Genomic DNA, 24,165 nt, shown 5'->3' on the forward strand with positions numbered 1-24,165 from the left:
TATACGATAAGTTAAATATTAAAAAGTATATTACAGTGAATACATATAAAAAATTTAAATATTAATATTATTAATAGTTTTCAATAGTTTGCAACAATAGTTTGCAATAATGATTAATATCTTTAAGCAATGTATTACTAATATTCATAATAATATCAATTAATATAAATTATGATTAAAGTTGTAATGAAAATATTATGTATAGTATTCAAATTTCCAAATGTTGAATTTTACTATAAAATTTACTATAAAATCTTACTATTGCTCACAATCTTTTTGAAAGAATTATTTTATTATTAATTTATCATTACTATCATATATACGATAAGTTGAATATTAAAAAATATATCACAGTGAATACATATAACAAATTTAAATATTAATATTATTAATAGTTTTCAATAGTTTGCAACAATAGTTTGCAATAATGATTAATATTCTTAAGTAATGTATCACTATTAATAATATTCATAATAATATCAATTAATATTAATCATTATTAAAACTGTAATGAAAATATTATGTATAGAATTAAAATTTCCAATAAGTATAATTTCTTTTTCCTACACTTCCTAATTAATATAAAAATACTCCTTTAAATATCAACAATAACAAGTCGTCCAAATTCCTACCTATTTTTCAAATAAAAAATTTTTCCTATTCCCTAAAACTAAAATTTTTGTCAAATATAATTTCTATTTTTCTACATTTTATAATTAAAGACATCTATATATATTTCTTAATTTCATCTCTCACAACAATCTTTTTTCTCTTCTCTGTAATCTAATTTTAAATTATCTCAATTACCAAACCAACTTTCCACGTATTTACCCACATATTTATTTACCAAATCTGAATTCAATGATAGGAAATCGGACAGGTACGTAACAAGTACAGGCATAAGGGTGTGTAACAAGTACTCATAAGGGTAAAGCATACTTAGCTCGCATACTGCACTCAGATAAGCTGGACACTCTTCCAATCCTAATTAAGTTGCTTTCCAATTTGCATTCCCGGTCGTGGAGGAAACGTAATTAAGACTTGAAAATTCGCGAAATGGAAATTATCCGTAGCATCGTTCCGAATACTTTACGAGCAGGTAAACAATTAATTACGAGGATGTCGCGGGGCCACGGTTTAGCGTTTCACCCTCGCGAGCGTTTCCATCAACGTGACAGTGTATCCGCGTATTCGAACTGTTAAACGCGCGAATAGCCCGCGAACGAACAAGCAACGTCGTATTTACATTGTTTATTGCCCGACGTGTACGTATCGTGCTGGTGACACACGCCATGACAGAATCTGCTGTTCATTACTTTCACGGCTCACGGTATGTTACATAAGTACCTCGTAATTCTTAATTCGCGACGTTTTAATGATAGCCGCGGACACAGAAGCGCGGAGATTTACCGATACGTTGCTAAACAGAAACCAATTTACTATTCGAGCTATGGCCGAGCCGTGTAATTCGACGAAACGTTACGTGGTATTCGTGAAAATACGTTTTCGATGATGTTCCAAGACGTTTGAAGTCGTTTGAACACGTTTAAATGCGTTTGCCGGTGTTTGATGGTGTTTGAAGACGAAGAGTTTCTGCAGTTAGGACGATGTTGCGGATGAACGGCGGTTTGCGTGACAGGTTAGGGATCATTGAGACGTTGAAACGTGGCTTAAAGAAGTTTTTCATCGTTTGGAAGATTCGAGTACGTGATTCTGTGGACGACATGAATTTCATTGGCGACATGGTTGGCATTTAAATTGTGATTTCGTGTTTGAAGAGGTTTGTGGAAGAGGAAGTGTATTATATAGTAATTAAAATTAGTATGATATAGTAATAATATTATATTAAAATTAATATGATACAGTAATAACACGATATTAAAATTAATATGATAATAATAATTAAAATTAATATGATATTAAAATTAATATAATATATTAATAATATGATATAATAATTAAAATCAAAATTAATTAGATTGAATAAAGTATAATATATCGGTAAAGTGATAATACATAGTTAGTACTAAATGAAAAGTAGTAGTATTAATAGTAACATGTGAGTATTACTTTTAAGTATTAATAGTGATAGTAACAGCAATAGTAAGTAATACCCTAATTTCAAATTACTTTATAACTTTACCAATATATAATATTAATGTAATTTTACAACAGTTTAATAATGGATATATCGTTACATCTTGTTGGAAAATTAATGCAGAATTTTTAAGTTAATTCAATTCCAATTTTATATAAAATTTAGTTTATTCGATGAATTTATGTAAAATCGTGTAAATTTGTGCCTCATAAAATATCAATTTTTGTTTTTGTAATTTTATTGTAACGTGATACGTTACTGCATATCACGACTGCTTATGATTATCGAAAATAAAAAAGTTCGGAAATTTTGAAACGATTTTTGTAAAATAATTCGGTTCTTAAGGGGCTAACGAGAAAATAGGAAATTATTTATAATAATGATAAATGGAAATCAGTTTCTTAAGGCAGCATGATTACGTCTGCAACGAGCTCTTAAGCGTGACAAATAAATTATAAACATGACTTATTTATTACTCTGGCTAGTCGCTTCTCTTTAGCAAACCCATAGAAATTTCACTCCTAATTTTTATCGTTCTCAAATGCATTATAAACACCACTCATTTATTACTATGACGAATCGCTACTTTTCAACAAGCTCGTACAAATTTCACTCCTACACGCTTCAAATGCATTATAAACACTTCGTATTCAATGCACTAATTCGAACCACTAAACACCGCTTACTTATCCCCTCCACGAGCCTCTTTTAATTACGCTTACTCTCTAAATGTTCTCATTAACACTTTACCCAATTAACCAATCAAAAATCGATATAATTAACAGTAAAAATAGCAAAGTAATTAAAGCAACTAATTTAAACTTTTTGTTTTTATATTTACTGCAAAAATTAGAGGTATTTTGAATAAAATTAATTTGTGACTTTTATTTAAATAGCAAAGTAATTAAAACAACTGATTTAAAATTTTTGTTTTTATATTTATTGTAAAAATTAGAGCTATTTTGAATAAAATTAATTTATGACTTTTATTTAAATAGCCATTTAAATATATGAGAAAAAAGGGAAAAAACAGGAAATATTTTATATTATTAATGACAGTGAGAACCATGGCAGTTATGGTTGCATTCTTCTCCAATTTCCTAAATTAGAGTAGGAACTTTAGGTGATGAATGGTACAATTAAAATCATTAATTCTCGTTTCTACACTGATAGAATTTAAAGACTATTAAAAATTGATTTTAGTTTATGAAGCTTGTAACAGTATTTAATTCTCCTTTAATCCTTCACATATGTACACTTACATGTGATTCTACGATCTTCGGTGACCTCGTATGACCTTGCATTATTCAAACATCATACCAATTGTAGTGACCACACTCTAAGAAAAAAATTGGTTATCTCCATTAGAATATTTTAATGAAAGGTAAATATGAACTATATTAATCAAAATAAAATATTTTCAAATTAATAAAATTTCGAGCAATAATTTTACTGCAACCCCATCAGTTTCTATTTTTACTCCATCTATAATCGCAATTCCTTCTACGAAAAGACGTAACAATCGATACATCGAATTACCAATAGCATTAAATCGTTATCCCTATTTATCGATGTCATATTAACAGTCCCATTTCTAATCGGCAGTTTCACTCTCAATTCGCATGAACGACGTTCTCCCAAATTTTATCGTTGCACGTTTATTCGAAGCGAAAAATGGTACGATTGTTAAAAATCCCACGATAATCGAGTACCTCGCGACACACGTACAATACATGGACGTCCAATACGGAGGAAGAAACGAATCCCAGCGCCCCTCGCGAACCGATACTGCAATCCTAAACAGCGCATCATCGTCGTAATTGCCATGAGCGTCGGAATGATATCATAACGCTCGAGGGGTGATCGAGGGTTGTCCCCGACGCCGTGGTGAGGCAGGCCAGAGCTGGCGCGCGCGCGCGCTCGCGCGTACAGCCGCGCGCACGCAGTCACGCGTGCACGCGAGATTACGAACGACGCCGTTTACGCCGAAACGGCGAGCAATTGCGGGCCAGCTGTGGCTCTCTCTCCAGAATCCGGGGCCCGTTCCTCGCGGACGGTCCCAACTCGCCTCGGATACCTGCCACCAGGTGTCTCCACGAGCAGTGCCCAGCAGCGAGAGGCAGGAGCAGTCGTCGGGGCGCCTTCGCACCGCCAGCATCGCGCGCGTCTCTCCTCTTTGCCGTCTGCACGTTCGTCCACCCTCTCGCGAGCATCCCTGGACGATAGCTCGCGATCGAGCCGCGTAACTCTCGAGCATGAGGTCCCAGATCTCTAGCAGGACCCGTTTCGACGACCAGTGAACGGAAATCTACACCAGCCGGCAACCCAGCAGCTCCGGAAACCGACGGGATCGGTAGATCACCCTCGCCAATGCTGCCGGCAACACGTCGGCAGCCCCTCAGCCTGACCCGTGACCATACTAGCGACGGGGGAGGATGCAACAACAGCAACAGCAGGACCAGGAGCAGGAGCGGGGAATCGTAATGGTCCCGTCATCCTCCTCCTCCTCCTCCTCCTCTGCGACCACGTCGACCACCACCGAGCTACGAGACGTCGCCAGTGTGACAGAGGCTGGATTGCCGAATTTCACGCTGCAGAGCGTGGCTCTTGGACTCCAAGGTGCTCTCCTGGCAGCTCTACAGAGAGTAGCTCTGCTGCCACCTGGCCATGCTGCCGCCGCTGCGCTCAATCTCCAGGCTCTGGAGACCTACCTGACTCTTCATCGTCTTCACGCCACCAGCACGGCACCCGGTGTCAGCCAGTCCACTGCCTCGGGACTGGCTAATCAGAGGTGTTCGCCGATCAACACTGGTCTAGAAAACGCGTTGACCACGACGACACCGTCCAAGAACGAGCAGTTGACCGCTGACAGGCTTCTGCAGACGGCCGACGACGAGGACGAGGCCAGGTTGGATTTTATCGGAGATCCCGAGGAAGACCTGGCACTGTTGGAAGAGCAGGAAGTGCTGCTGAGGGACACTTCAGTCGCGACGTCCTCGGCGAACCACGAGGCTCTGTTGCGACGGATATCGGAAGGGAACCGGGCTAGTTCGAGTTCCGCGACCACGGTTCCTCAGTCGACGTCCCTGTCGCAGATCGCTGCGCCCTCGTTCACGTCTCCTGCCTCGTCGTCCGCGTGTTCTTCGTCCTCCTCGTCCTCGTTGTCGTCGTCCTCGCCGCTCCAGGCCACGTCCACCTCGACCGAGTCGAATCTACCGCGGACCTGCAGGGCGTCCAGGCCTAAGAAGCAGTTCATCTGCAAGTTCTGCAGCCGACAGTTCACCAAGAGCTACAATCTGCTGATACACGAGAGAACGCACACGGACGAGAGGCCGTACTCGTGCGACATTTGCGGAAAGGCCTTCCGACGGCAGGATCACCTGAGGGACCATAGGTAAGTTCGACAGTGCCTCGCGTCCATTGGTTATGGCTTCGTGGCTCCGTTTACGATTCGCTTCCTTCCAATCAGTTCTCCATTTGTTTCGTGGAACCGTGCATCCAGATTTTCTTCACGTTTCGCTAGGTCCTGGGTCACGCTGCGAATCCTGTTAGAAGTTGATCCAAGTTTAGCTCAGTTCGATTTGGATCGAGGGATTCTTCTTTTCGTTTGAGGTTAAGATTTGGTTGATTATTGGAAACATTGTAGGGATTGTGGGAGATCTTGTAGATTGTTTCGAGGGTTACACGTTTTGTCGATTCTTCGATATCGGATTAGTGATTCATGATCGTGACTGTCTTAGTTTTGCGGATACTTTTGATAATTATTTTGACGGTTATGGGATAGATATTACAGTTTTATAATTCATATACAATTGACAGTTTATAGAATTCGGTATTTTTAAATTTTGAAAGTTTTTATTTTTGGATGCAGCTGATATTAATTTATAATAATAATATAATGAGGTCTATGATTCGAATTGCGTGTATAGTTCATTACACGATGATTAATCTTGCAATTTTTATTCATATTGAGACAGTTATTGCATATTTTCATAGTTCATCATCAACTTTCAGAAATAATATAATTTTAATTGATAAAAAGAAATTTTATTCCTCATTGATTAATCGGGGATTAATTAAAAATATTTCAGAATAATTTGAAATTGGAAATTCAATTTTTATTACTTTGTTTTACCATAACTATGTTATTTCGTAATTAATTTAATAGCAATGTTATAAAATATATGCTTCCAATCCTATCTGTTTATTATGCAATTGTTATAAATATTTTCGTGCTTTATTTCAAATATTTACAGTCAATATAAGAGATATAACATTTGATATTAAGACAGTGCTATACAAGTTAGTATTGCTATTCAAGATCAGCATAATTTTATTTATTAAAAATAGAAATTTCGTTGATAATTAATTAATCATTAATTACTTAAAAATATATAAAAAAATCCAATTTTTAACATACAAAAATTTCTCTATCAATTACCATAATAAATCCATCATTTTACCTTAATCATTTTGTTTCCATACACGTTCAATATTAAATATTTAATTTATAAACAGTATTTTGAAATCTATAATTCATGTAGAATTCTACATACAGCATTTTATATAATTATTATCATTCTCGTGTTTAGAAAACCCCATTGATCATTGATTGCACGAATGAAAAGATTCAACAAAAATTCCCCTATCAATTCCTTTGCTAAATCCTTTATTTTAGTCTAATCATTGTACCCCAATACGTGTTAATTACTGAACAATTAATTTAATAATAAAAGCACGATTAAATATATAAATCCCATTTCACGTGTAAACTTAACTATTATTATTCTCATATCTCAAGAATCCCAATCCTTTTGATCATTGAGTACTCACTGACTAGCCAAAAGTACCTGAGAGCACTTCAACTCACAAGATGCAATTTCCAAAATATATAAATTTCTCCATCAATTCATTTGATGAATCATTCCACTTTCAATTTAACCTAATAATTTTGTCCGTACACTTGTTAATCACTGAGCAATTAATTTAATAATAACACCACGATTAAATTTACAAATTCCATATTATATGTAACCTATAAACCCAACTGTTATTATCCTCATATCTCAAGAATCTCAATCCTTCTGATCACTGATCACACACTGACCAGAAAAAGGGAGTTGAAACCATTTCAGATTATTGCTTACACACTGACCAGTCAAAGGTACTTAAAACCACTTCAGATCATTGATCACACACTGACTAACCAAAGTACCTGAAACCATTTCAGATCATTGATCACATACTGACTAGCCAAAAATATCTGAAACAATTTGAGATCATTGATCATACACTGATTAGTCAAAAGTATCTGAAACTATTTGAGATTATTGACCACACATTGACCAGCCAAAAATACCCGAAACCACTTCAGATCATTGATCACACACTGATTAGTCAAAAGTACCTGAAACTATTTGAGATTATTGACCACACATTGACCAGTCAAAAGTACCTGAAACAATTTCAAATCATTGATGATATACTGGCCAGTCAAAAGTACCTGAAACGACTTCAGATCATTGATCACACACTGACTAATCCAAAATACCTGAAACCACTTCAGATCATTGATCACACACCGACCAGTTAGAAGTTCCTGAAAGCATTTGAGATTGTTGACCATACATTGACCAGTCAAAAGTACCTGAAACCACTTCAGATCATTGATCACACATTGATTAGCCAAAAGTACCTGAAACAATTTGAGATTATTGACCACTCATTGACCAGCCAAAAGCACCTGAAACCGCTTCAAATCACTGATCACACACAGACTAATCCAAAGTACCTGAAACCACTTCACCTCGCAAAATGCAACTTCTCACGCACAAAAATTCCCCTATCAATTACCACGATTAATTCTCCATTCTACCCTAACCTAACTCTCAGATCGCCGTCATCTCAGATAGGTGACTGGAACGCCAGTCGCGTAAATTACAAATCATCGGGAACTAGAGTCGATGATAATCGCGCTCAATTTACATCCATTGAATGGACCCCGATGAAAGTCCTGAAAAATCAGCCTGACGGGGATCCTCGTCGCGGAAGAGACGCGGAAGATAAAGCTGCTATTATATATGCTTATTGGCCGGGCGAAGTGTGCACGGCAAAAGTAGTTATACCAATCACGGCGCCTCGTGAAGCGCGCTTTCTTCCCGTGAGTTAGCGCGCGCGCACGACCGGGCTCAAATTGATTGCAATCTTCGTGGCGTCTAAATACGACGAAATGATACGGCCCAACGTGTAATTATGACGGCGGCCCGGAATACCGTGCCGGTGTATTAATTACGTTGATCAATTCGTGACAATTTATCGGCCTTTTCGTATCTTCATCATCAATCACCACGACATCAATCGATACGTCCGCAATTCCCGTTAATTGGACTCAGGCATTACGAGAATAGTCCGTGGATCCTCGTGCTTTTATTGCCTTCTCATAGTAGCTTGTATTTTGTAATTCTTCCCATTCTACCTTTTTCTTCGTGTTGGATTCTTTATTTCCCGACGTGGCTGGGCTCGTTCGGAATGAAAAATTGGAGGAGTATCGGTGAGCAATCAGGCAGATGGAATTAACGTCGTGATTTCACTCTCTCGTGATTATTGGGACAAGATGTCAGAGGATAGGCTCTGCAGTGTCTGAGTTGTTTACAGGCTAAAACGATCCAGTCTATTTCTCGAAGCTTGAATTTTGGGGTCAGAGCTGGTGATTGGTGCATCACTGTCTGTATTCAAACTAGGTTCTTATATTTTGTTTCTGGAGTTTGATAAATTTTTGAACGATTGGCTTATAAGTGTGTCTTGATATCAGCTGTTTGTTTTAATTCTTGTGATATGAAGCGAAAATGACTGGCGAATATATAGTAATTTTTATTCATGGTTGAATAGATAGGTTACAAAAATAAATTGGAGTTCTGGGATCCACAAGTTGCCAAATAAATGATTAGTCGTGACAAATTTGGTAACGTGTGACGTTTGTGATATTTTTGAATTCGAGTAGTTGGCATTGGAGAGGTTTTATTTAGTTTTTGCTTCACCTGTTTTTCTTTTTTAAGGACTATGTTTTTAGGCTGTTTTTCATAGGCGGTGGTTCTTGTCTCGTCTCGTTTGAATTTCAAATTTTGTAGCATTTCTGAGATTTCTATCTAAGATTTGAATACTATCTTTTGTCAGAATATACGATATTTCGATATTTTCTGAATTCCTGAATTTTCACAAATTTTAATACGAATTTTCTACATTTTCTATCTCCTTTTTGACGTTATTATTGTATTAAAAAATTCATTTTTTACCTGTAAAATATTATAAAATATTACAGAATATTACTATTATAATTTATAATAATATTATTTTTCTTACTGCAATAAATTAATTATTAAAATAACGAATATCGTATTAATATTTTTCTCATGTCGCATTGCCAATTATTTAACTGTCACAATAATATTTAAATACCCTTAGCATGCCATATTTACCATAACTGCCAAACAACAATTTCCCAACACGAAGAAACACCACTCGAGTACCATTCACTAGCCATCCACTCCCATATATCCCTAACAATCCAAACATCCCGACACACTGGGACCCCGGGCCCAATCCTCGCCCCCACCCCGGCGCACCTAAACCAACAATAAGACCACTCACGCGAACAGTCGTCCATCTAAAAACCCAAACGAAAATTTCCACGCTCCGTCGCTTCTACAATCATTAATCCCCCTAATCCCTCTAATCCCATTACGCTGGCCATTCTCGTAGCTCGCAGCAAAAGCCAACGTCTGTCATCGGCGCGATCTCGCGGTGTGCAACACGTTGGGACTGAAAGAAAATCGATGTTCGATGCGTTTCAGGTACATCCACAGCAAGGAAAAGCCGTTCAAATGCGCCGAATGCGGCAAGGGATTCTGCCAGAGCAGGACCCTGGCTGTCCACAAGATCCTGCACATGGAGGAGTCGCCCCACAAGTGTCCCGTCTGCGCCAGGAGCTTCAATCAGAGGAGCAACCTGAAGACCCACCTCCTCACGCACACGGACATCAAGCCTTACCACTGTGCATCCTGCGGCAAGGTGTTCCGTAGGAACTGCGACCTCAGAAGGCACTCGTTGACTCACAATCTGGGCGTCTCGACGTCACCGCCGCCGCCGGGTATCCCTGTGCCAGGCACTGGGGCTGTGGTGCTGCAAGAGACGTCCTAGTTGACCGAATCGGACGTCTGGCATTGTACTAGGGAAATTTATTCTCCAACCGGAACGAATGCTTTTGGGGTTGCTTCGTTCCGGTTGCTTCCTGTCAACTATGAAGGATCTAGGGGGTCTCTGGTGGGGACGAAGGTCTAACTGGCTCGACTTGCGGGTGACGTTGATGATTCCTGTTTGGATTTCGCGAGCTTCCCGATAGAGTTCTCGGGTGGACGTGGATTTCGACGACCCTGGATCGCTTTTTGCCTCTAAGAGGGAGGCAGGTATCCGAGACTCGTCGGTGCTTGGTTGGAGCGTCCCTGGTTTTTTAGTGTGTACTTAGCTGCGTATGTATTTCGTAGTTGTTAATACGTAGGGTATAATTATAACTGCATATCAGGATGTTATTCACGGATTCATGATCGTTAGATCTGTAATTATGTTACGCACGACGTATTATATGTATAGGTAGCCGGAGTAGGACGTACAAGAGGATCGTATTTTTTCATACTGTGTACCTACGTGCCCACGTTGTGTTTCGTTTGTACGTGTAAAATAAACTTTTATTATATTATTTTTTAAAATCGCCTTGTGTTTTGTTTTCGAGGTGAGACCTTTTCCTGTAAGAATGAAAATTTGGTGGTGGAATTTTAGTACAGAAATTGAAATATTATTGCATTTTGTTTGGACGAAGTTTCGACGAAATTTTTGTTCTTAAGTATCCTCTATGTGTGAAATATTTATTCTAGAATATTTAAATGGTTTTTCGATTCTTCCTGCTCTTTTGATTATCGTGGATCCAGTAGAACGAGTTCGGGATTCGTCTTTTTAAGATTTTGATTTTTGACTAGAATTTTTATTTATTATTCGATAATGTAGTAATATTTGGGCAGATTTAATTGACTATTTTAATAAATATAATAAAATTCCTGTAATGGAAAATTTAATTTGGGAATTGAGACACGATTTCAATTAGAAATTAATTTATAATTAGTTTCCCAGAGGAGTTATGATCATTTGTGTGCATCATTCGAAGTGGTAGAAAATTTATCGAAATTTTTATTTAATTTACAATTGGACTGAATTCTTGTTATATCCAGCACGATCTAAGATAACATTATCACTGTATTACATTATCACTATACTACTATATTATCACTGTATTACATTATCACTGTACTACTCTACTTTTCTACATTGAAATTTAAAAAATCCCAGTATAAAACATACCCATTTCACAAATATTCACCTACAGTTTAAAAACCAAGTTCCATTACTAAATTTTAGGTAGAATTTTGAGTATCATTCCATGAATAACTTCTTTAAGAGTAGTCCAAGACGTCATAACAATTCTTCCATTTTTACCCTAACATTATACGGTAAAAATCACGATTTCAAGACTACAAAACCAACGCCTAAAACTCAAATTGCAATCCTGTATAATTCACTATTTATACGCAATTCAAACACCATAAATGAAATAAATAAAACATGCACCCCGATCTAAAATTAAATCAGCATCCCCTAATATTTCAATCCAAGCCCCACTAAATCCTCTTCGTCGAGTGTAAATACGAGAATAGCTGAGAGGAAAGCAGCGAGGAGCTAGGAGTAGACGACGGAGAAGAGGAAGAAGAGGAAGAAGCAGCAGCAGCAAAGAGAACGACGACGAAGAAGAAGAACAAGAAGAAGAAACGCGTGTATCGTGTTACAAAGAACGAGGCCGCCAGGTGCGCGGGACATGACACCGCGATACGTCTAGGGTTACGTTTCTTTTTCGAAGGTAGGTGCTGGAAAGGCACGAGGTGGGCCCGAATACGCTATTTCGGGCCCGGGAACGGGCCGAACACGGGACAGCTCGCGTCGATAAGGAGAATCTCGCACGACCGGTCGACTTCCACTTCTTGCAACAGGCCGCTCGACTAGGAGTTCGTTCTCGAACCTGGAAACTCGAGGAATTCCGATCCGGATCAGAAATAAAAGGACGGGGATAAGGAGGGGAAAAAAGGAGGAGCAAATGAAACCCTGTGTCTCAGCCTTGTAAAGCGAATTTACATAATTTCTTGACAGCCCGCGCGGTGAAATTAATTCGCCGGGACTTAGCCGAGATACCATTCGATATTTGTCACTCGAATTGCATCCTTCTGAGTTTATTTATAATCTTTTCGCGTTCGTTTTGAATGCTTTTCGCTCTGATTCCGGCGGTTTGAGGAAGTTTGAGAAAGTTTGAAGAAGTTTGAAGAGGTTTGACAAGGTTTGAGCAAGTTTATCTGGATTTTCATGAAGTTTCTGAAATTTCTAAAGTTCCTCTTTTTCTGTTTTTAAATATTTTTGGCACTACTCGAGTTACTTTAGGGAAGTTTGGTGAAGTATGAGGAAGTTTGAAGATAAATGAGATATTATTCAATTTGAGTCCTCAATTCAGTTCTAAATTCATTCAGATTTTTATGAAGTTTCTGATATTTATAAAAAAGCTTCCCTTTGAATATATTTTGTATTAATTAGGATACTTTGAGGAGGTTTAGAGAAGTTTGAAGAAGTTTGAAGGTGAGTATCGTAGTTCAAGTTATTCAGGCTAGATTATAAATTTATGGAGAAATTAACTTTGTACAATTCATGTTTGAAGTGGATATAATTGGATGGACGAAGTTTGGTGATAATACTGTTTTGTGATACTACTACTTTGTCAAAAGTGTGACAACGCAGAAATGTGATCTCGAAAAATATAAATTCAGTTCAAATGTTTCTTTTATATTTAATTGCTTATGTAAAACTGACTCTTATCAATTAGATTCAGTTGCCTATATACAATTATGATTATAATCGAAGGATATTTCCGTGTTTTATAATATTGGTGTTGGTATTGGTCTTTAATATTGGTCGACTAAATAGGAACGTATGTAATATGCATTAGCATAGTTAATTGAAATTAAATATTGACTGGGAATGACTTTATTGAAAGCTAAATTGATTTCAACTCAAATTGATTTCTACTCCAGAAGATTAAATTTGTTCGTATAAAGCTTCGCTTCATAAGCAATTAGTATTTCATTAGACACCATGTTATATAAATCCAATTTCCTTGCTCAATTTTCACAAACAGAACTAAATAGAGATCCACATCATCACATCAATCATGCATTTATTAATAACACAATTACCAACACAATAGCACTTCAATTCTCGTTCCCCAAAAGTTACAAAAAGTTAAATGTTAAATCCCAACATAGCAATGAAAATTACAGACTAAAGTATTTTATGATTTATGATACACAGCTACTCAGAATAGGTGTAATATCACAGTGTTAAGACTAACACTATGTTTGATCTTGTTTGAAGTAGCCACAACGTCCAAACTCACCCATAACTAATCCTCACAACTGCACCATGCATATTCCTACACTCAATTACATTAACAAACACTACCAAACCCAAATCCAACTGAACAAACCAAAGCAAACACCGCAAAAGGCAAACAAACTCAAACCCCTTACCAAAAATGCCAATTCTTCCACAGAATAGCAACTATATCACCAGATAGACAGGCATCATATCAAATCGCACGAAACCAAGAAGCCAAAAGGAAAAATTGAAAAGCACGATGAAAAATGCGAGTGCCACATGGCGTGGAAAGCGTATCGTCAGGACACGTATTAAATCGCATATTAAGTCTGTCATTTCCTCATTTAAAAGCGAAGAGAGGTAAACCGGTAGGATCGAAGAGAGAGGGTCCAGGTATAAGGTGAAAAGGGGAAAGATGGAGAAGGAGAGTGCGAGAGAAAGAACGAGAAAGAGAGAGAGAAAGAGAGGTAAGAGGACCTGGAACGGGCCGGAGCGTTCCCTCGAGCATGGTGGAAGAGACGAAGGCAAGGATGGGAGTTAAAGGGGACATAGAAGGACCACACGCACGCGCCGCCCACAGATACGCTATCACTTGGCTACAACCAACGTGATCTGCATGCGCATGTCCTCTCTTCGTCACGAGTTGGGAGAAAAAAAAGAAAAATCGGAGGATCAGGGAAAGGGAAAGGAGGATCCTCCGCCTCTTCCTCTTCTTTTTCTTTTGCTGCTTCACCCCCTTCGCTCACCTACCTTCGCTGATTTAAGGGGTTGGCAGAGCGTCGATAACACGTCTGGTCAGTCCTACTCTTCGCCCGTTCGGAATTTCTTCTTCTTCTTCTTCTTCTTCTGCTGCTTTGCCTTCTTTTTCCCTCTTTGCTGTCGCTGCCTCTTCCTCCGGCTCGAGCCGAGAGTTTCCTTGGTTCCCGCGTATGGGTATCTTTACACGCGTGCCTCGGAGAAGAGACGATTGGGTTACTCTTCCTCGGCGATACCGGTGTCACGATCGTTTTGTGACTGGGTTAGGTTCTGACCTGCGACGTGATCTTCCGAGGTGAGCTCCACGCCGGTCCTTGCTCGCTGAATTTCTCCGTTTCAATCACGCTTTCGTTGTATACCTGGTTACCGTGCCAGGATGCGTGTACTACCGAGGGTACTACCGAGTTGGTAGCTGTTTCTATTATAGTTGCGAAATTTGGTATTTTTATTTTTTAATTTGTCTGCTTCGGCAGGAGATTTCTTGACGAATTTTTAGGGGTTAGGTGAGGGGTAATTTTGTTTCTTTTTGGGAGACGAGGGTAGGGTTGGGTTGGAGCTTGGTAGAGATCTTGAGGGTGTATTAGATTGGTTAATGTGGAGCAATGTAGAGGAAGTTTATAGGAGTTTTGGATATATGTGACTGCTCCATGTCTTGTGTCATTCATACCTATACATCTTTGTTTCATTTTGTTTATTCTTTTTACAGTAAATTTCTGAACTTTGAAACTAGTCAATATCAAAGACTTGAAATTTAAGAAATATTTAGAATAAAATTTTAAAATCATACCTGACCTAAATCTAACCCTGTTTATCATTTATTATTTCTTCATTACATTTTCTAATTTTGAAACTAGTTCATATCGAAGAAAGACTCGAAATTGTAAAAATATTTAGAATCAAATTTTGATATTATATTTAATATTAAACATTATACCTGACTTAAACCTAATCCTGTATATCATTTATTATTACTTCATTACATTTTCTAATTTTGAAACTAGCTAATATTAAAAAAAGACTTGAAATTTAAAAAATATTTAGAACAAAATTTTGATATTATATTTGATATTAAATATTATACTTGATTTAATTCTAACCCTGTTTATTATTTATTATTCTCCCATTATGTTTTCTAATTTTAAAACTAGCTAATATCGAAGAAAGACTTAAAATTTAAAAAAATATTTAGGACAACATTTTGATATTATATTTGATATTAAATACTATGCTTGATCTAATACTAACCCTGTTTATTATTTATTATTTTCCCATTATATATTCTAATTTTAAAACTAGGTAATATCGAAAAAAGACTCGAAATTTTTAAAAATATTTAGGACAACATTTTAATATCATATTTAATATTAAATGTTATACTTGACCAAAACCTAATCCTGTTTATTATTTAATATTTCCCCATTACATTTTCTAATTTCCAAATTAATTAGTCTTGCATCTGAATCTTTTTGACTGAATCTTTTAATTTTAAGATAGGCCAGTGCTTCGTTGGAAATATATTTTTCTTCTTAATTCCGCTCTTTAATAAATATATAAAACAAAATAAACGAACTTACTGTACTTTCGTTAAATTTTCTACTTTTGAAACTAAATCAATTTAGTTTGAAACTAAACTAAGTCGAAGAAAAGCATCACTCTCTCATTACTGGTAACCAATGGGAGTCGTGTCTCTTAATCTCTACTCTTAAAACTACGTTTACTATTTCTTCACGAAATTCTCTAATTTCGAAACCAATTAATCCCTTTTCAAAAAATAATACAAGGTTTCCTTTCAAGATCAAAACTATTATTAAATCATCACAGACTCCTGTGTTAGTCCTAACCTAAATAAATCTAAAGAAATTCTATAAGATTTTCCTATTCCTACAGAGGCTCGGTGTTAATATTAAATATATTTCTTATTTTCAAACAGGTTTTCACGTTCTCTTGCATATGACTTGTACGTGACCTTGTGTAGACAAGGGTATATCTTTCAATTTGTAATACATTTATCCTGATCTATGCTTGTGGTTCGGATCGTGAGTGACGAAGACGATTAGCGTGCGTTTATAATTCGAGTCAGGTATTACGATATACTTGGCCAAGATCGAAAGAAAATAATATATCTGTCAGAGATATTTATTGACGCGTGCTAACATTTGTTGACATAATTACTTATCGGTTTATTAAATCGAGAAATATAGAACTTAGGTTTACGTAGAGGGGAATGTCTCTGACATTAATGTTAGCTTGCTCGAGGGTATACGAACTTGGCAAGCAAGATCAGGTATAGTTCTTCGGTCATTAACATACATATCTTACAATCCTGTTAGTAACATAACCTACTTTAGAAATTTATGGTGTGCCTTTGGAACTTTTTGTTGGTAATGTGGAAACCGTGTGCATGTATGTTAGAAACGAGGCAGATTTGGAAAGCACATTATTTAAATAAGGCAGCATTCGTGCGTTATTTATCGTTATCGTGTAATGCATTATATTAAGTACTCAAGAAGTTATAAATTATGGTAAAAGATTTAGGTTCCTCAGCCGAATGAAATATAGCGGCCAGAGTGGTCAGTATATTGATTTACAATCGTTAACTATCGTTATTGATTTTTATTTCAATTTTAATTTTGTATGCCAGAGTGCTGTCAATTTGTATGAACGTTTTATAACTTATGACCCCTTTGCAAAATATTAGTATAATAAAATTATAGTTAAATTATTGAAACCACTGAAAGAGCAGAACATCAAAATTAAAATGTTATCTTTTATTATAATTATTATAATGACTAATTTTTATTGTATTGTCTTACCATATTACTATAAAAATTATAATAATTTTTATCCAATGACTCGTTACATTAACCTCCCTTATAATAAATTTTAATACAATAACTCGCAATATTAATTTTCATGATACTTAATATTAACTTTAATATAACAACTTATTATAATAATTTTTATGGCACTTGCTGCTATATAATAACTTACTACCATAAAGCAGAGTCAAGTATAAAAATTGTATCATGCAAATAGGTATTATAAAAGTATTATAAAAATTGTTAAAATATGAAAAATAATAATAAGAATTAAAAATAAATTATTCCCTTGAAGTAACATGATTTAACTCAATTATTATAACAATTATTACAATGATTAATTTTTATTGTACAGATTCATTATATTCTTATAACAATTATAATAATTTTTATGCAATGACCCATTACATTAACTTAAGTATTAATAACTTTACTGCATTATTACTTTTTTATAATAAAATTTAATAAAATTTAATGCACTAACTCACTATATTAATTTTCATAGTACCCAATATTAATTTTAATATAACAACTTATTATAATAACTTTTATGATACTAACTGCAATATAACTTATCACTATAAAGCGAAGTGAAGTATAAAAATTGTATCATACAAATAGGTAATCACAAGTATTACAAATACTGTTCAAATATGAAAAACAATGATAAAAATTAAAAATAAATTATTCCCTTAAAGCAGCACGATTTAACTCATGGAATCACTGAACTTTAAATATTCACTCAACCTCTGTCACACTATGCAAATTGCAATGCAACTCGTTCATACTCAAACGAGACGGTATATCGTCTGAAAATTTCTAATCTACATTGTCGGATGAAAATCACGATGATGAAATAAAAATGCACATCCATTAATATGCTAATCTCGTGGTTGTAATCCTCGAGGATACACACGAATCTTTCCACTTCTCTATTAAATCTCATCGTCGAATGCCTGCATGAGTAATTTCTATTCAGGCGCCGATTTGAACTTTAGATATCAGATCGCGAGAAATGATAGCCGTGCATCGATGCTGTAATTATTTTCATGTTTCAATGCTTAAAATATGTGCTGCTCATCATATATCAAAGTTCACTCGAACGTAATATCCGAGCTGCTTTGTTTCATCGACACGATGTTTTTCCTTTCTTCCTCCATCACCGTTCCTAGATAAGTCGTATGCACGATCATGAACCGAACGTTGTTTGACATTTTTATCTGTCAATCGTGTTGAAGTGTCGTAAGAGATGTGTTATTTAATTGTTTTAATCGGCCTGCCTTTATGATTGCCTGTTTAAAACTCGTTTGCAAAGATACGCTTTTGCTAATTGAATATCGCTTCGATATGCTCGTCGTGAGCCTGTGCAACGTGTATTTCATATTACCGTCTCATTTTGTACGTTTCTTAATGCTTCTCTACTTTGCACGTGTATGGAAAAAATTATGCAAGAAGATTCAGAAAAATATTTATGGCAACCAAGTAGAAAACTTGATCCAAGAAACGCAGATTCTGGGAAAAGTAATTAACTACTGATGTAAGTACTAGTAATAAATTAAATAAATACCCAGTAACAAGAGTCCCAGATGCATAAACAGCTCGTATATATTATACGTATAAATTAAAGAATTTTTAATAACTTTAAAATAAAATTCAACTAAAAAAGGAAAACCAATTATTTGAAAAGTGGAAAAATAATATAAATTCCATGATTTTGTTTATATTAGATAAAATTCGATACTGTTTGTAGTTTCAGTATTATTAATTAATTAAATATAATAAAAATAAAAATAAATATAAATATATTAATAATACAACTTTCAGTATTATCAATTAATTAATTAATACAACATAATTAATTATTAATAAATATGAGACAGTAAACTTAAAATTAATATTATGATAATACTATATAATATATACATTTATGAAATTGTTGATTCAATCACTTCTTGGTGGAAAACATTTTTGAATTTATTGGAAAAAATTTAGTACCTTAGAAATCAATGATAATTCCAGAAAATCTTTATAATTCCAGATAATTCTATTTTCTAGATAATTCTAGAAGATCTTTGTTCAAATAAATTCTTAATAACTATTATTTTAATATAAATATCAATCTATTATAATACTGATGCATTACATGAAATTAATACACGATATTATAATATTTAAATATACAGCTAATAATTTAAATATTAATAAATACAACATACCAATATATAACAAAATAATATTAACATTCTACACTGTGTTGAAAATATATAACAATAATATAAAATAAATATAAATATAGATACAAAATAAAAATATAATACATTATTAAACAATTCCTATTCAAATTAGCAATGAAGCAACTAGTTACCCAAACGACTACCTTCGTTAAACAAAATCCAGCAAATAAACATTCCAGTCAACGAATACACGTGACACACCTCCGGCAAGAAAAACTGGCTGAAATACCCCGATGAAGAAGTCACGAGGCCACATAGCAAGAAAAGTGCAAACTGTACCTCTGCTGAATGGCTCGGCACGCGGTTAATAGGGAATAAACGGTAATAATCCGAAATCAGAAAGGAGAAACCGTGGCCGGGTATATACGCGGTCGTCAAATTATATTTTCACGACCGCCTTGTTCCCGGACGTCATTCGCATTATTTTCACCTCGCTACTTCGCCACGGTCCCACGACAGCCGGATCCGTTTTATTCCATTCAACCGGAATCGGTGGCCAATTAAACCGGGCCCGCAAAAAGCCCGCGAATTTATCTCTGCCCGATCGTTCGCGGAATTATCAACGCGCGGACAGGTCGCGGCCGCATGCGAGCCGAAGGTCGTTCTGCGGATTATGGCAACGGATTCTGATCCTCTTGCTTACTTACAGGGTGTCGATGAATGTCGAAGGTGCTCTTTTCATTAATTCGTATTTATACTCGAGATATTTTTTGGGTGGCGTATGTAATGTAGGAATGACATTGGGTGGTGTTGAGAAAAGGACTCTAACGAGTATTGAAAAACGTGAGTCATTTTTAGATAATTCTTGTTATACTTATCTGAAATTTTTTATGTGGTGTTGGTTAATATAGAAATGATGTTGGAAGGTAGTGAAAAGAGAATTCAGATAAATATTAAAATATATGAGTCACTTTTAGGTAATTATTGTTATACTTATTTGAAATTTTTGATACGGTGTTAGTTAATATAGAAATGACATTGAGTGGTATTAAAAATGGGATTTTGGTGGATAATAAAGAACATGAGCCATTTTTAAATAATTCTTGTTATACTTATTAGAAATTTTTGATGTGGTGCTAGTTTACTTACAAATGACATTGGGAGGAATTTAAAATAGAATTTTGAAAAGTATTAAAATATTTGGGCCACTTTTAGGTAATTATTGTTATACCTATTTGAAATTTTTGATATGGTGTTGGTTAATATAGAAATGATGTTGGAAGGTAGTGAAAAGAGAATTCAGATAAATATTAAAATATATGAGTCACTTTTAGGTAATTATTGTTATACTTATTTGAAATTTTTGATACGGTGTTAGTTAATATAGAAATGACATTGAGTGGTATTAAAAATGGGATTCTGGTGGGTAATAAAGAACATGAGTCATTTTTAGATAATTGTTGCTATACTTATCTGAAATTTTTTATGTGTTGGTTAATATTGAAATGACATAGAGAGGTATTGAAAATAGAATTTCGGTAAGTATTAAAATACACGGATCACTTTTAGGTAATTATTATTATACCTATTTGAAATTTTTCATATGGTGTTGATAATATAAAAATAGGGTGCTGTTAAAAATAGGTAATAATTATTACAGGTCAGATTTTCTATTTCTCAGATATCATGTAAAATTGGAATGAGACTAATTGTAAGAAAACATACAGAATTATGGCATTGATAAACGTGGGACATGCACTTTAAATACATTAGTACGATACTTGAGCTATTTTTATACGACGTTATCTAATATAGAAATGACGTTGATGAGCATCAAATTAATATTATATTCGAGATTATTTATGTGGACTTATTTAATAAAGTCAAACAATTAATATCGCATACAAGGCATTTTATAGGGTGGCTAGTTAATACAATTTATATTTAATATAAAAATTTAATATAAGAATCACTGAAAATGAAATTTTGCAATTGATACAAGAGGAACTTCTTAAATAATTACTGTTAAACTTAAAGTCTTTTATATAGTGTTTTCTAATAGCAATATGTCGTTGAAAAATATTAAAATCGACATCTTACCAGTTACCTAATCAACAATTAAAATAAAGCTTAACAATAACAACCATTTTCTATGTCAGTTTACAATCTAAATTACACAAATTCTACAAATTACTGTATAATAATATACACAACAAATTGCAAAAGTAATCCAACCTTCCAACAGTTTCCAACCAACTACAATTCTTGTCCAAAACACAAATTTTAAAATCCTTGTCAATATCTAGCAATCCAGCAGCACGATTTAACGATCAGATACAACCCTAATCCCATAAAAATCACCCCAAAATCCGCCTCCCCCATAAATCCTCTAAAAAAAGGAAGATCAAACCCAAAAGAAAGAGAAATTGTAATAATCTCGAGAAAAGGAGGAAAAAAGGAGAAAATAAAAAGTAAATTACAGAGGATCATACAAGGCGCGGTAATTACGCGTACAAACACGGGGACGCGTTTAATATTACGCGTACGAATTCATAAAGCCGTCGTGCGATTATCCCCGCGCCGTTTTCGTTTTACGCGTCATTCCGCGGATAAATAAATAAGCAACAGGCCCGTACACGCTTTCGCGCAAGAGGCCCGGTTATAACGTCTCCATAGCCGGCCGAACGAAGTTGTACTTGCCGATATACGATCGGCGGATGCACACGCAGAAGGTGGCCACCCGCGATTCCGCAGGCGTGTATCGTTTAGCAGCTGCACCAGGGGCCACGTGCGAATGGGGCCCGGGCGTCGTTGCCAGGGCCCCGACGCTTTGCTTGATTTATACTTCGATGGCCAATAAGTCGGCATGGGAGCAACTTCGACGCGATTCTGACGCGATTTAACTGCCTTTTTTTCTTCAAACGTCTTTCCTCTCCCTCTCCGCTGCTTCGCGCAGGGCCCCGAGGGCTTCCAGGGCCAGGAGGGGCCAGAAATGAGTGTTATACCACTTTGGAAAAGTGTAGTGTCGTTTTGTTACGTCTTCTGCCGTGTCGTGGGTATAGGTATGCGTATATTTGTTGGTGAGGATCGCATAAGTGTCCAATTTTGTTAATTTTAATAGTAATTCGTATAAACTGACGAGCAAAATTAAACACAAAAGTTAAAAATGATTAAAAGGTGTATCGAAGATGACTAAAGCGAATATTGCTAATTACTCGTTTAGTGTCGTAGGGAATATACTCTGTTGACACAATTATTAAAATATATTTGTCTTCATCTGTAATAATAAAAATTCCAAAACCAAAATTTCATATTTTTATAAGGAAGATTCGATGTGAATTAAATTTTGAAGAATTAAAGAGTAGAAAAATGTTGATATGTATATGACTATTTTAGCTACTGTGATTTCAATTTAGAGGTTGAAATTATATTCCAAAAATCGATTTAGCAAAATGTTAATTCGAAAAAAATTAAAATTTTGCAAAATTAAAGTATTTTCTTTGGATATATCCATAGTAGATGAATTATTATTGAAAGCATTATTTCTAACTATTTTCAAGTTTGCATTTTGGGAAACGATCTCTGGATCAGGATTTCATCCCTCGAACCTGAGTTAGGGTAGCTAAAGAAAATATATACGTATAGTCTTTGCCTTTAGGATAAACCCACGATGTTTCATTTAGATCAGATCTTTTCTGTAAAATTATGAAATTGTAGTCCAAGAATTTTTATTATTCCAGTAAAGAAAAAAACGTTTTAATAATATTGAAAATTCTGTATACTATATTTTAATACTACTTTTACACTATGGTAAGATGCAAGTAATTGACAATGTTGATTTTAATTATTTGACACTGATATAATATCTTCTTGGACAATTTATCTAATGCTTTCAGTTTTGCCAATCACTATAGTTCCAAATTAATCTGTCTTCATCAAGATCATTAAAAATTAGTCTAATAATATTTCTATTAGAAATATGCTTATTTCTTTAATCTGATGAACGATAAACGATGGCTTAAAATTTTTGTATATTTGCTTGATCAACTATAGCTAATTAACCTGTCGTTACCAAGCCCATTGGTATACATTACCATAATCGAATTTCAACCCTTAAGGGGATATTCTTGCAACCTGATTCTTGTAAAAAAATCAATTTCTTTTTTTACATTTGCTCAAAATATATGCTTTCGAAAATGTCTATGTAAAAGGATTTGTTTGAATTCATAAAATTAGCAAAGTTATAGTTGTTTAAAGTGCGACGTACAGCTATTGTGCAACGGGTAACAAAAGCTTTAAACGTGTTTTTCTCGAAACCGTATTTTTCGAACTGATTGACGGGATATCTCGGGTTTTAGTTGACCGATTGACTCGAAATTTGGAGGAGATCTTCATCGGACGTACCTTCATCGCATGGACCACGGATTTTAAAATTTGACGTTTCTTTCTATTTTTATTCACCACCCAAAGGAAAAAAGCACAAGGAAAATCGATATCTAAATTTGAAAATGCTGCCATTTTATTAATTCTCAAAATTTCTCTGTTGTGGTGGTTCATGCTATAGGCGCATTTATACTAATCAAGATGCATTTTAGCTTTTCAGTTTCAGATAACCAGATGGTCCAGAATCATGTCAGCCATTTAAGCTCGTTACTTAAGTCTATATAATTTCCACAATTTTCCACAATATTCAATAATTTCATTAAAAAAAAAATTGGAAATATTCTTCAAGTATAAACAAATCTGACAACGGAAACTGCGTGCCAAAAGTATCATGGTTTCTTTAGAAAAAAATCCC

General features: G+C 35.2%; 1 protein-coding gene across 1 annotated transcript; it reads left to right on the forward strand.

The window, feature by feature from the left end:
* Positions 1-4,542: 4,542 nt before the first annotated feature.
* On the forward strand, positions 4,543-10,294 carry LOC108549066 (protein sister of odd and bowel). The gene is made up of 2 exons (XM_017902284.1): positions 4,543-5,492; positions 9,949-10,294. Exons 1-2 carry the CDS (start codon positions 4,582-4,584, stop codon positions 10,292-10,294), a joined length of 1,257 nt encoding a protein of 418 aa, XP_017757773.1. The 5' UTR covers positions 4,543-4,581.
* Positions 10,295-24,165: the final 13,871 nt, after the last annotated feature.

This window comes from Eufriesea mexicana, unplaced genomic scaffold (genome assembly GCF_001483705.2).
Source record: "Eufriesea mexicana isolate 0111107269 unplaced genomic scaffold, ASM148370v2 scaffold1801, whole genome shotgun sequence".
Classification (NCBI taxonomy): Eukaryota; Metazoa; Arthropoda; class Insecta; order Hymenoptera; family Apidae; genus Eufriesea; species Eufriesea mexicana.

Bases quoted from the DNA above. Each gene is read 5' to 3' on its own strand.
- LOC108549066 (XM_017902284.1), top strand. From the start codon at position 4,582: ATGGTCCCGTCATCCTCCTCCTCCTCCTCCTCCTCTGCGACCACGTCG. The intron at 5,493-9,948 runs GTAAGTTCGACA...GATGCGTTTCAG, and splicing joins GATCACCTGAGGGACCATAG to GTACATCCACAGCAAGGAAA.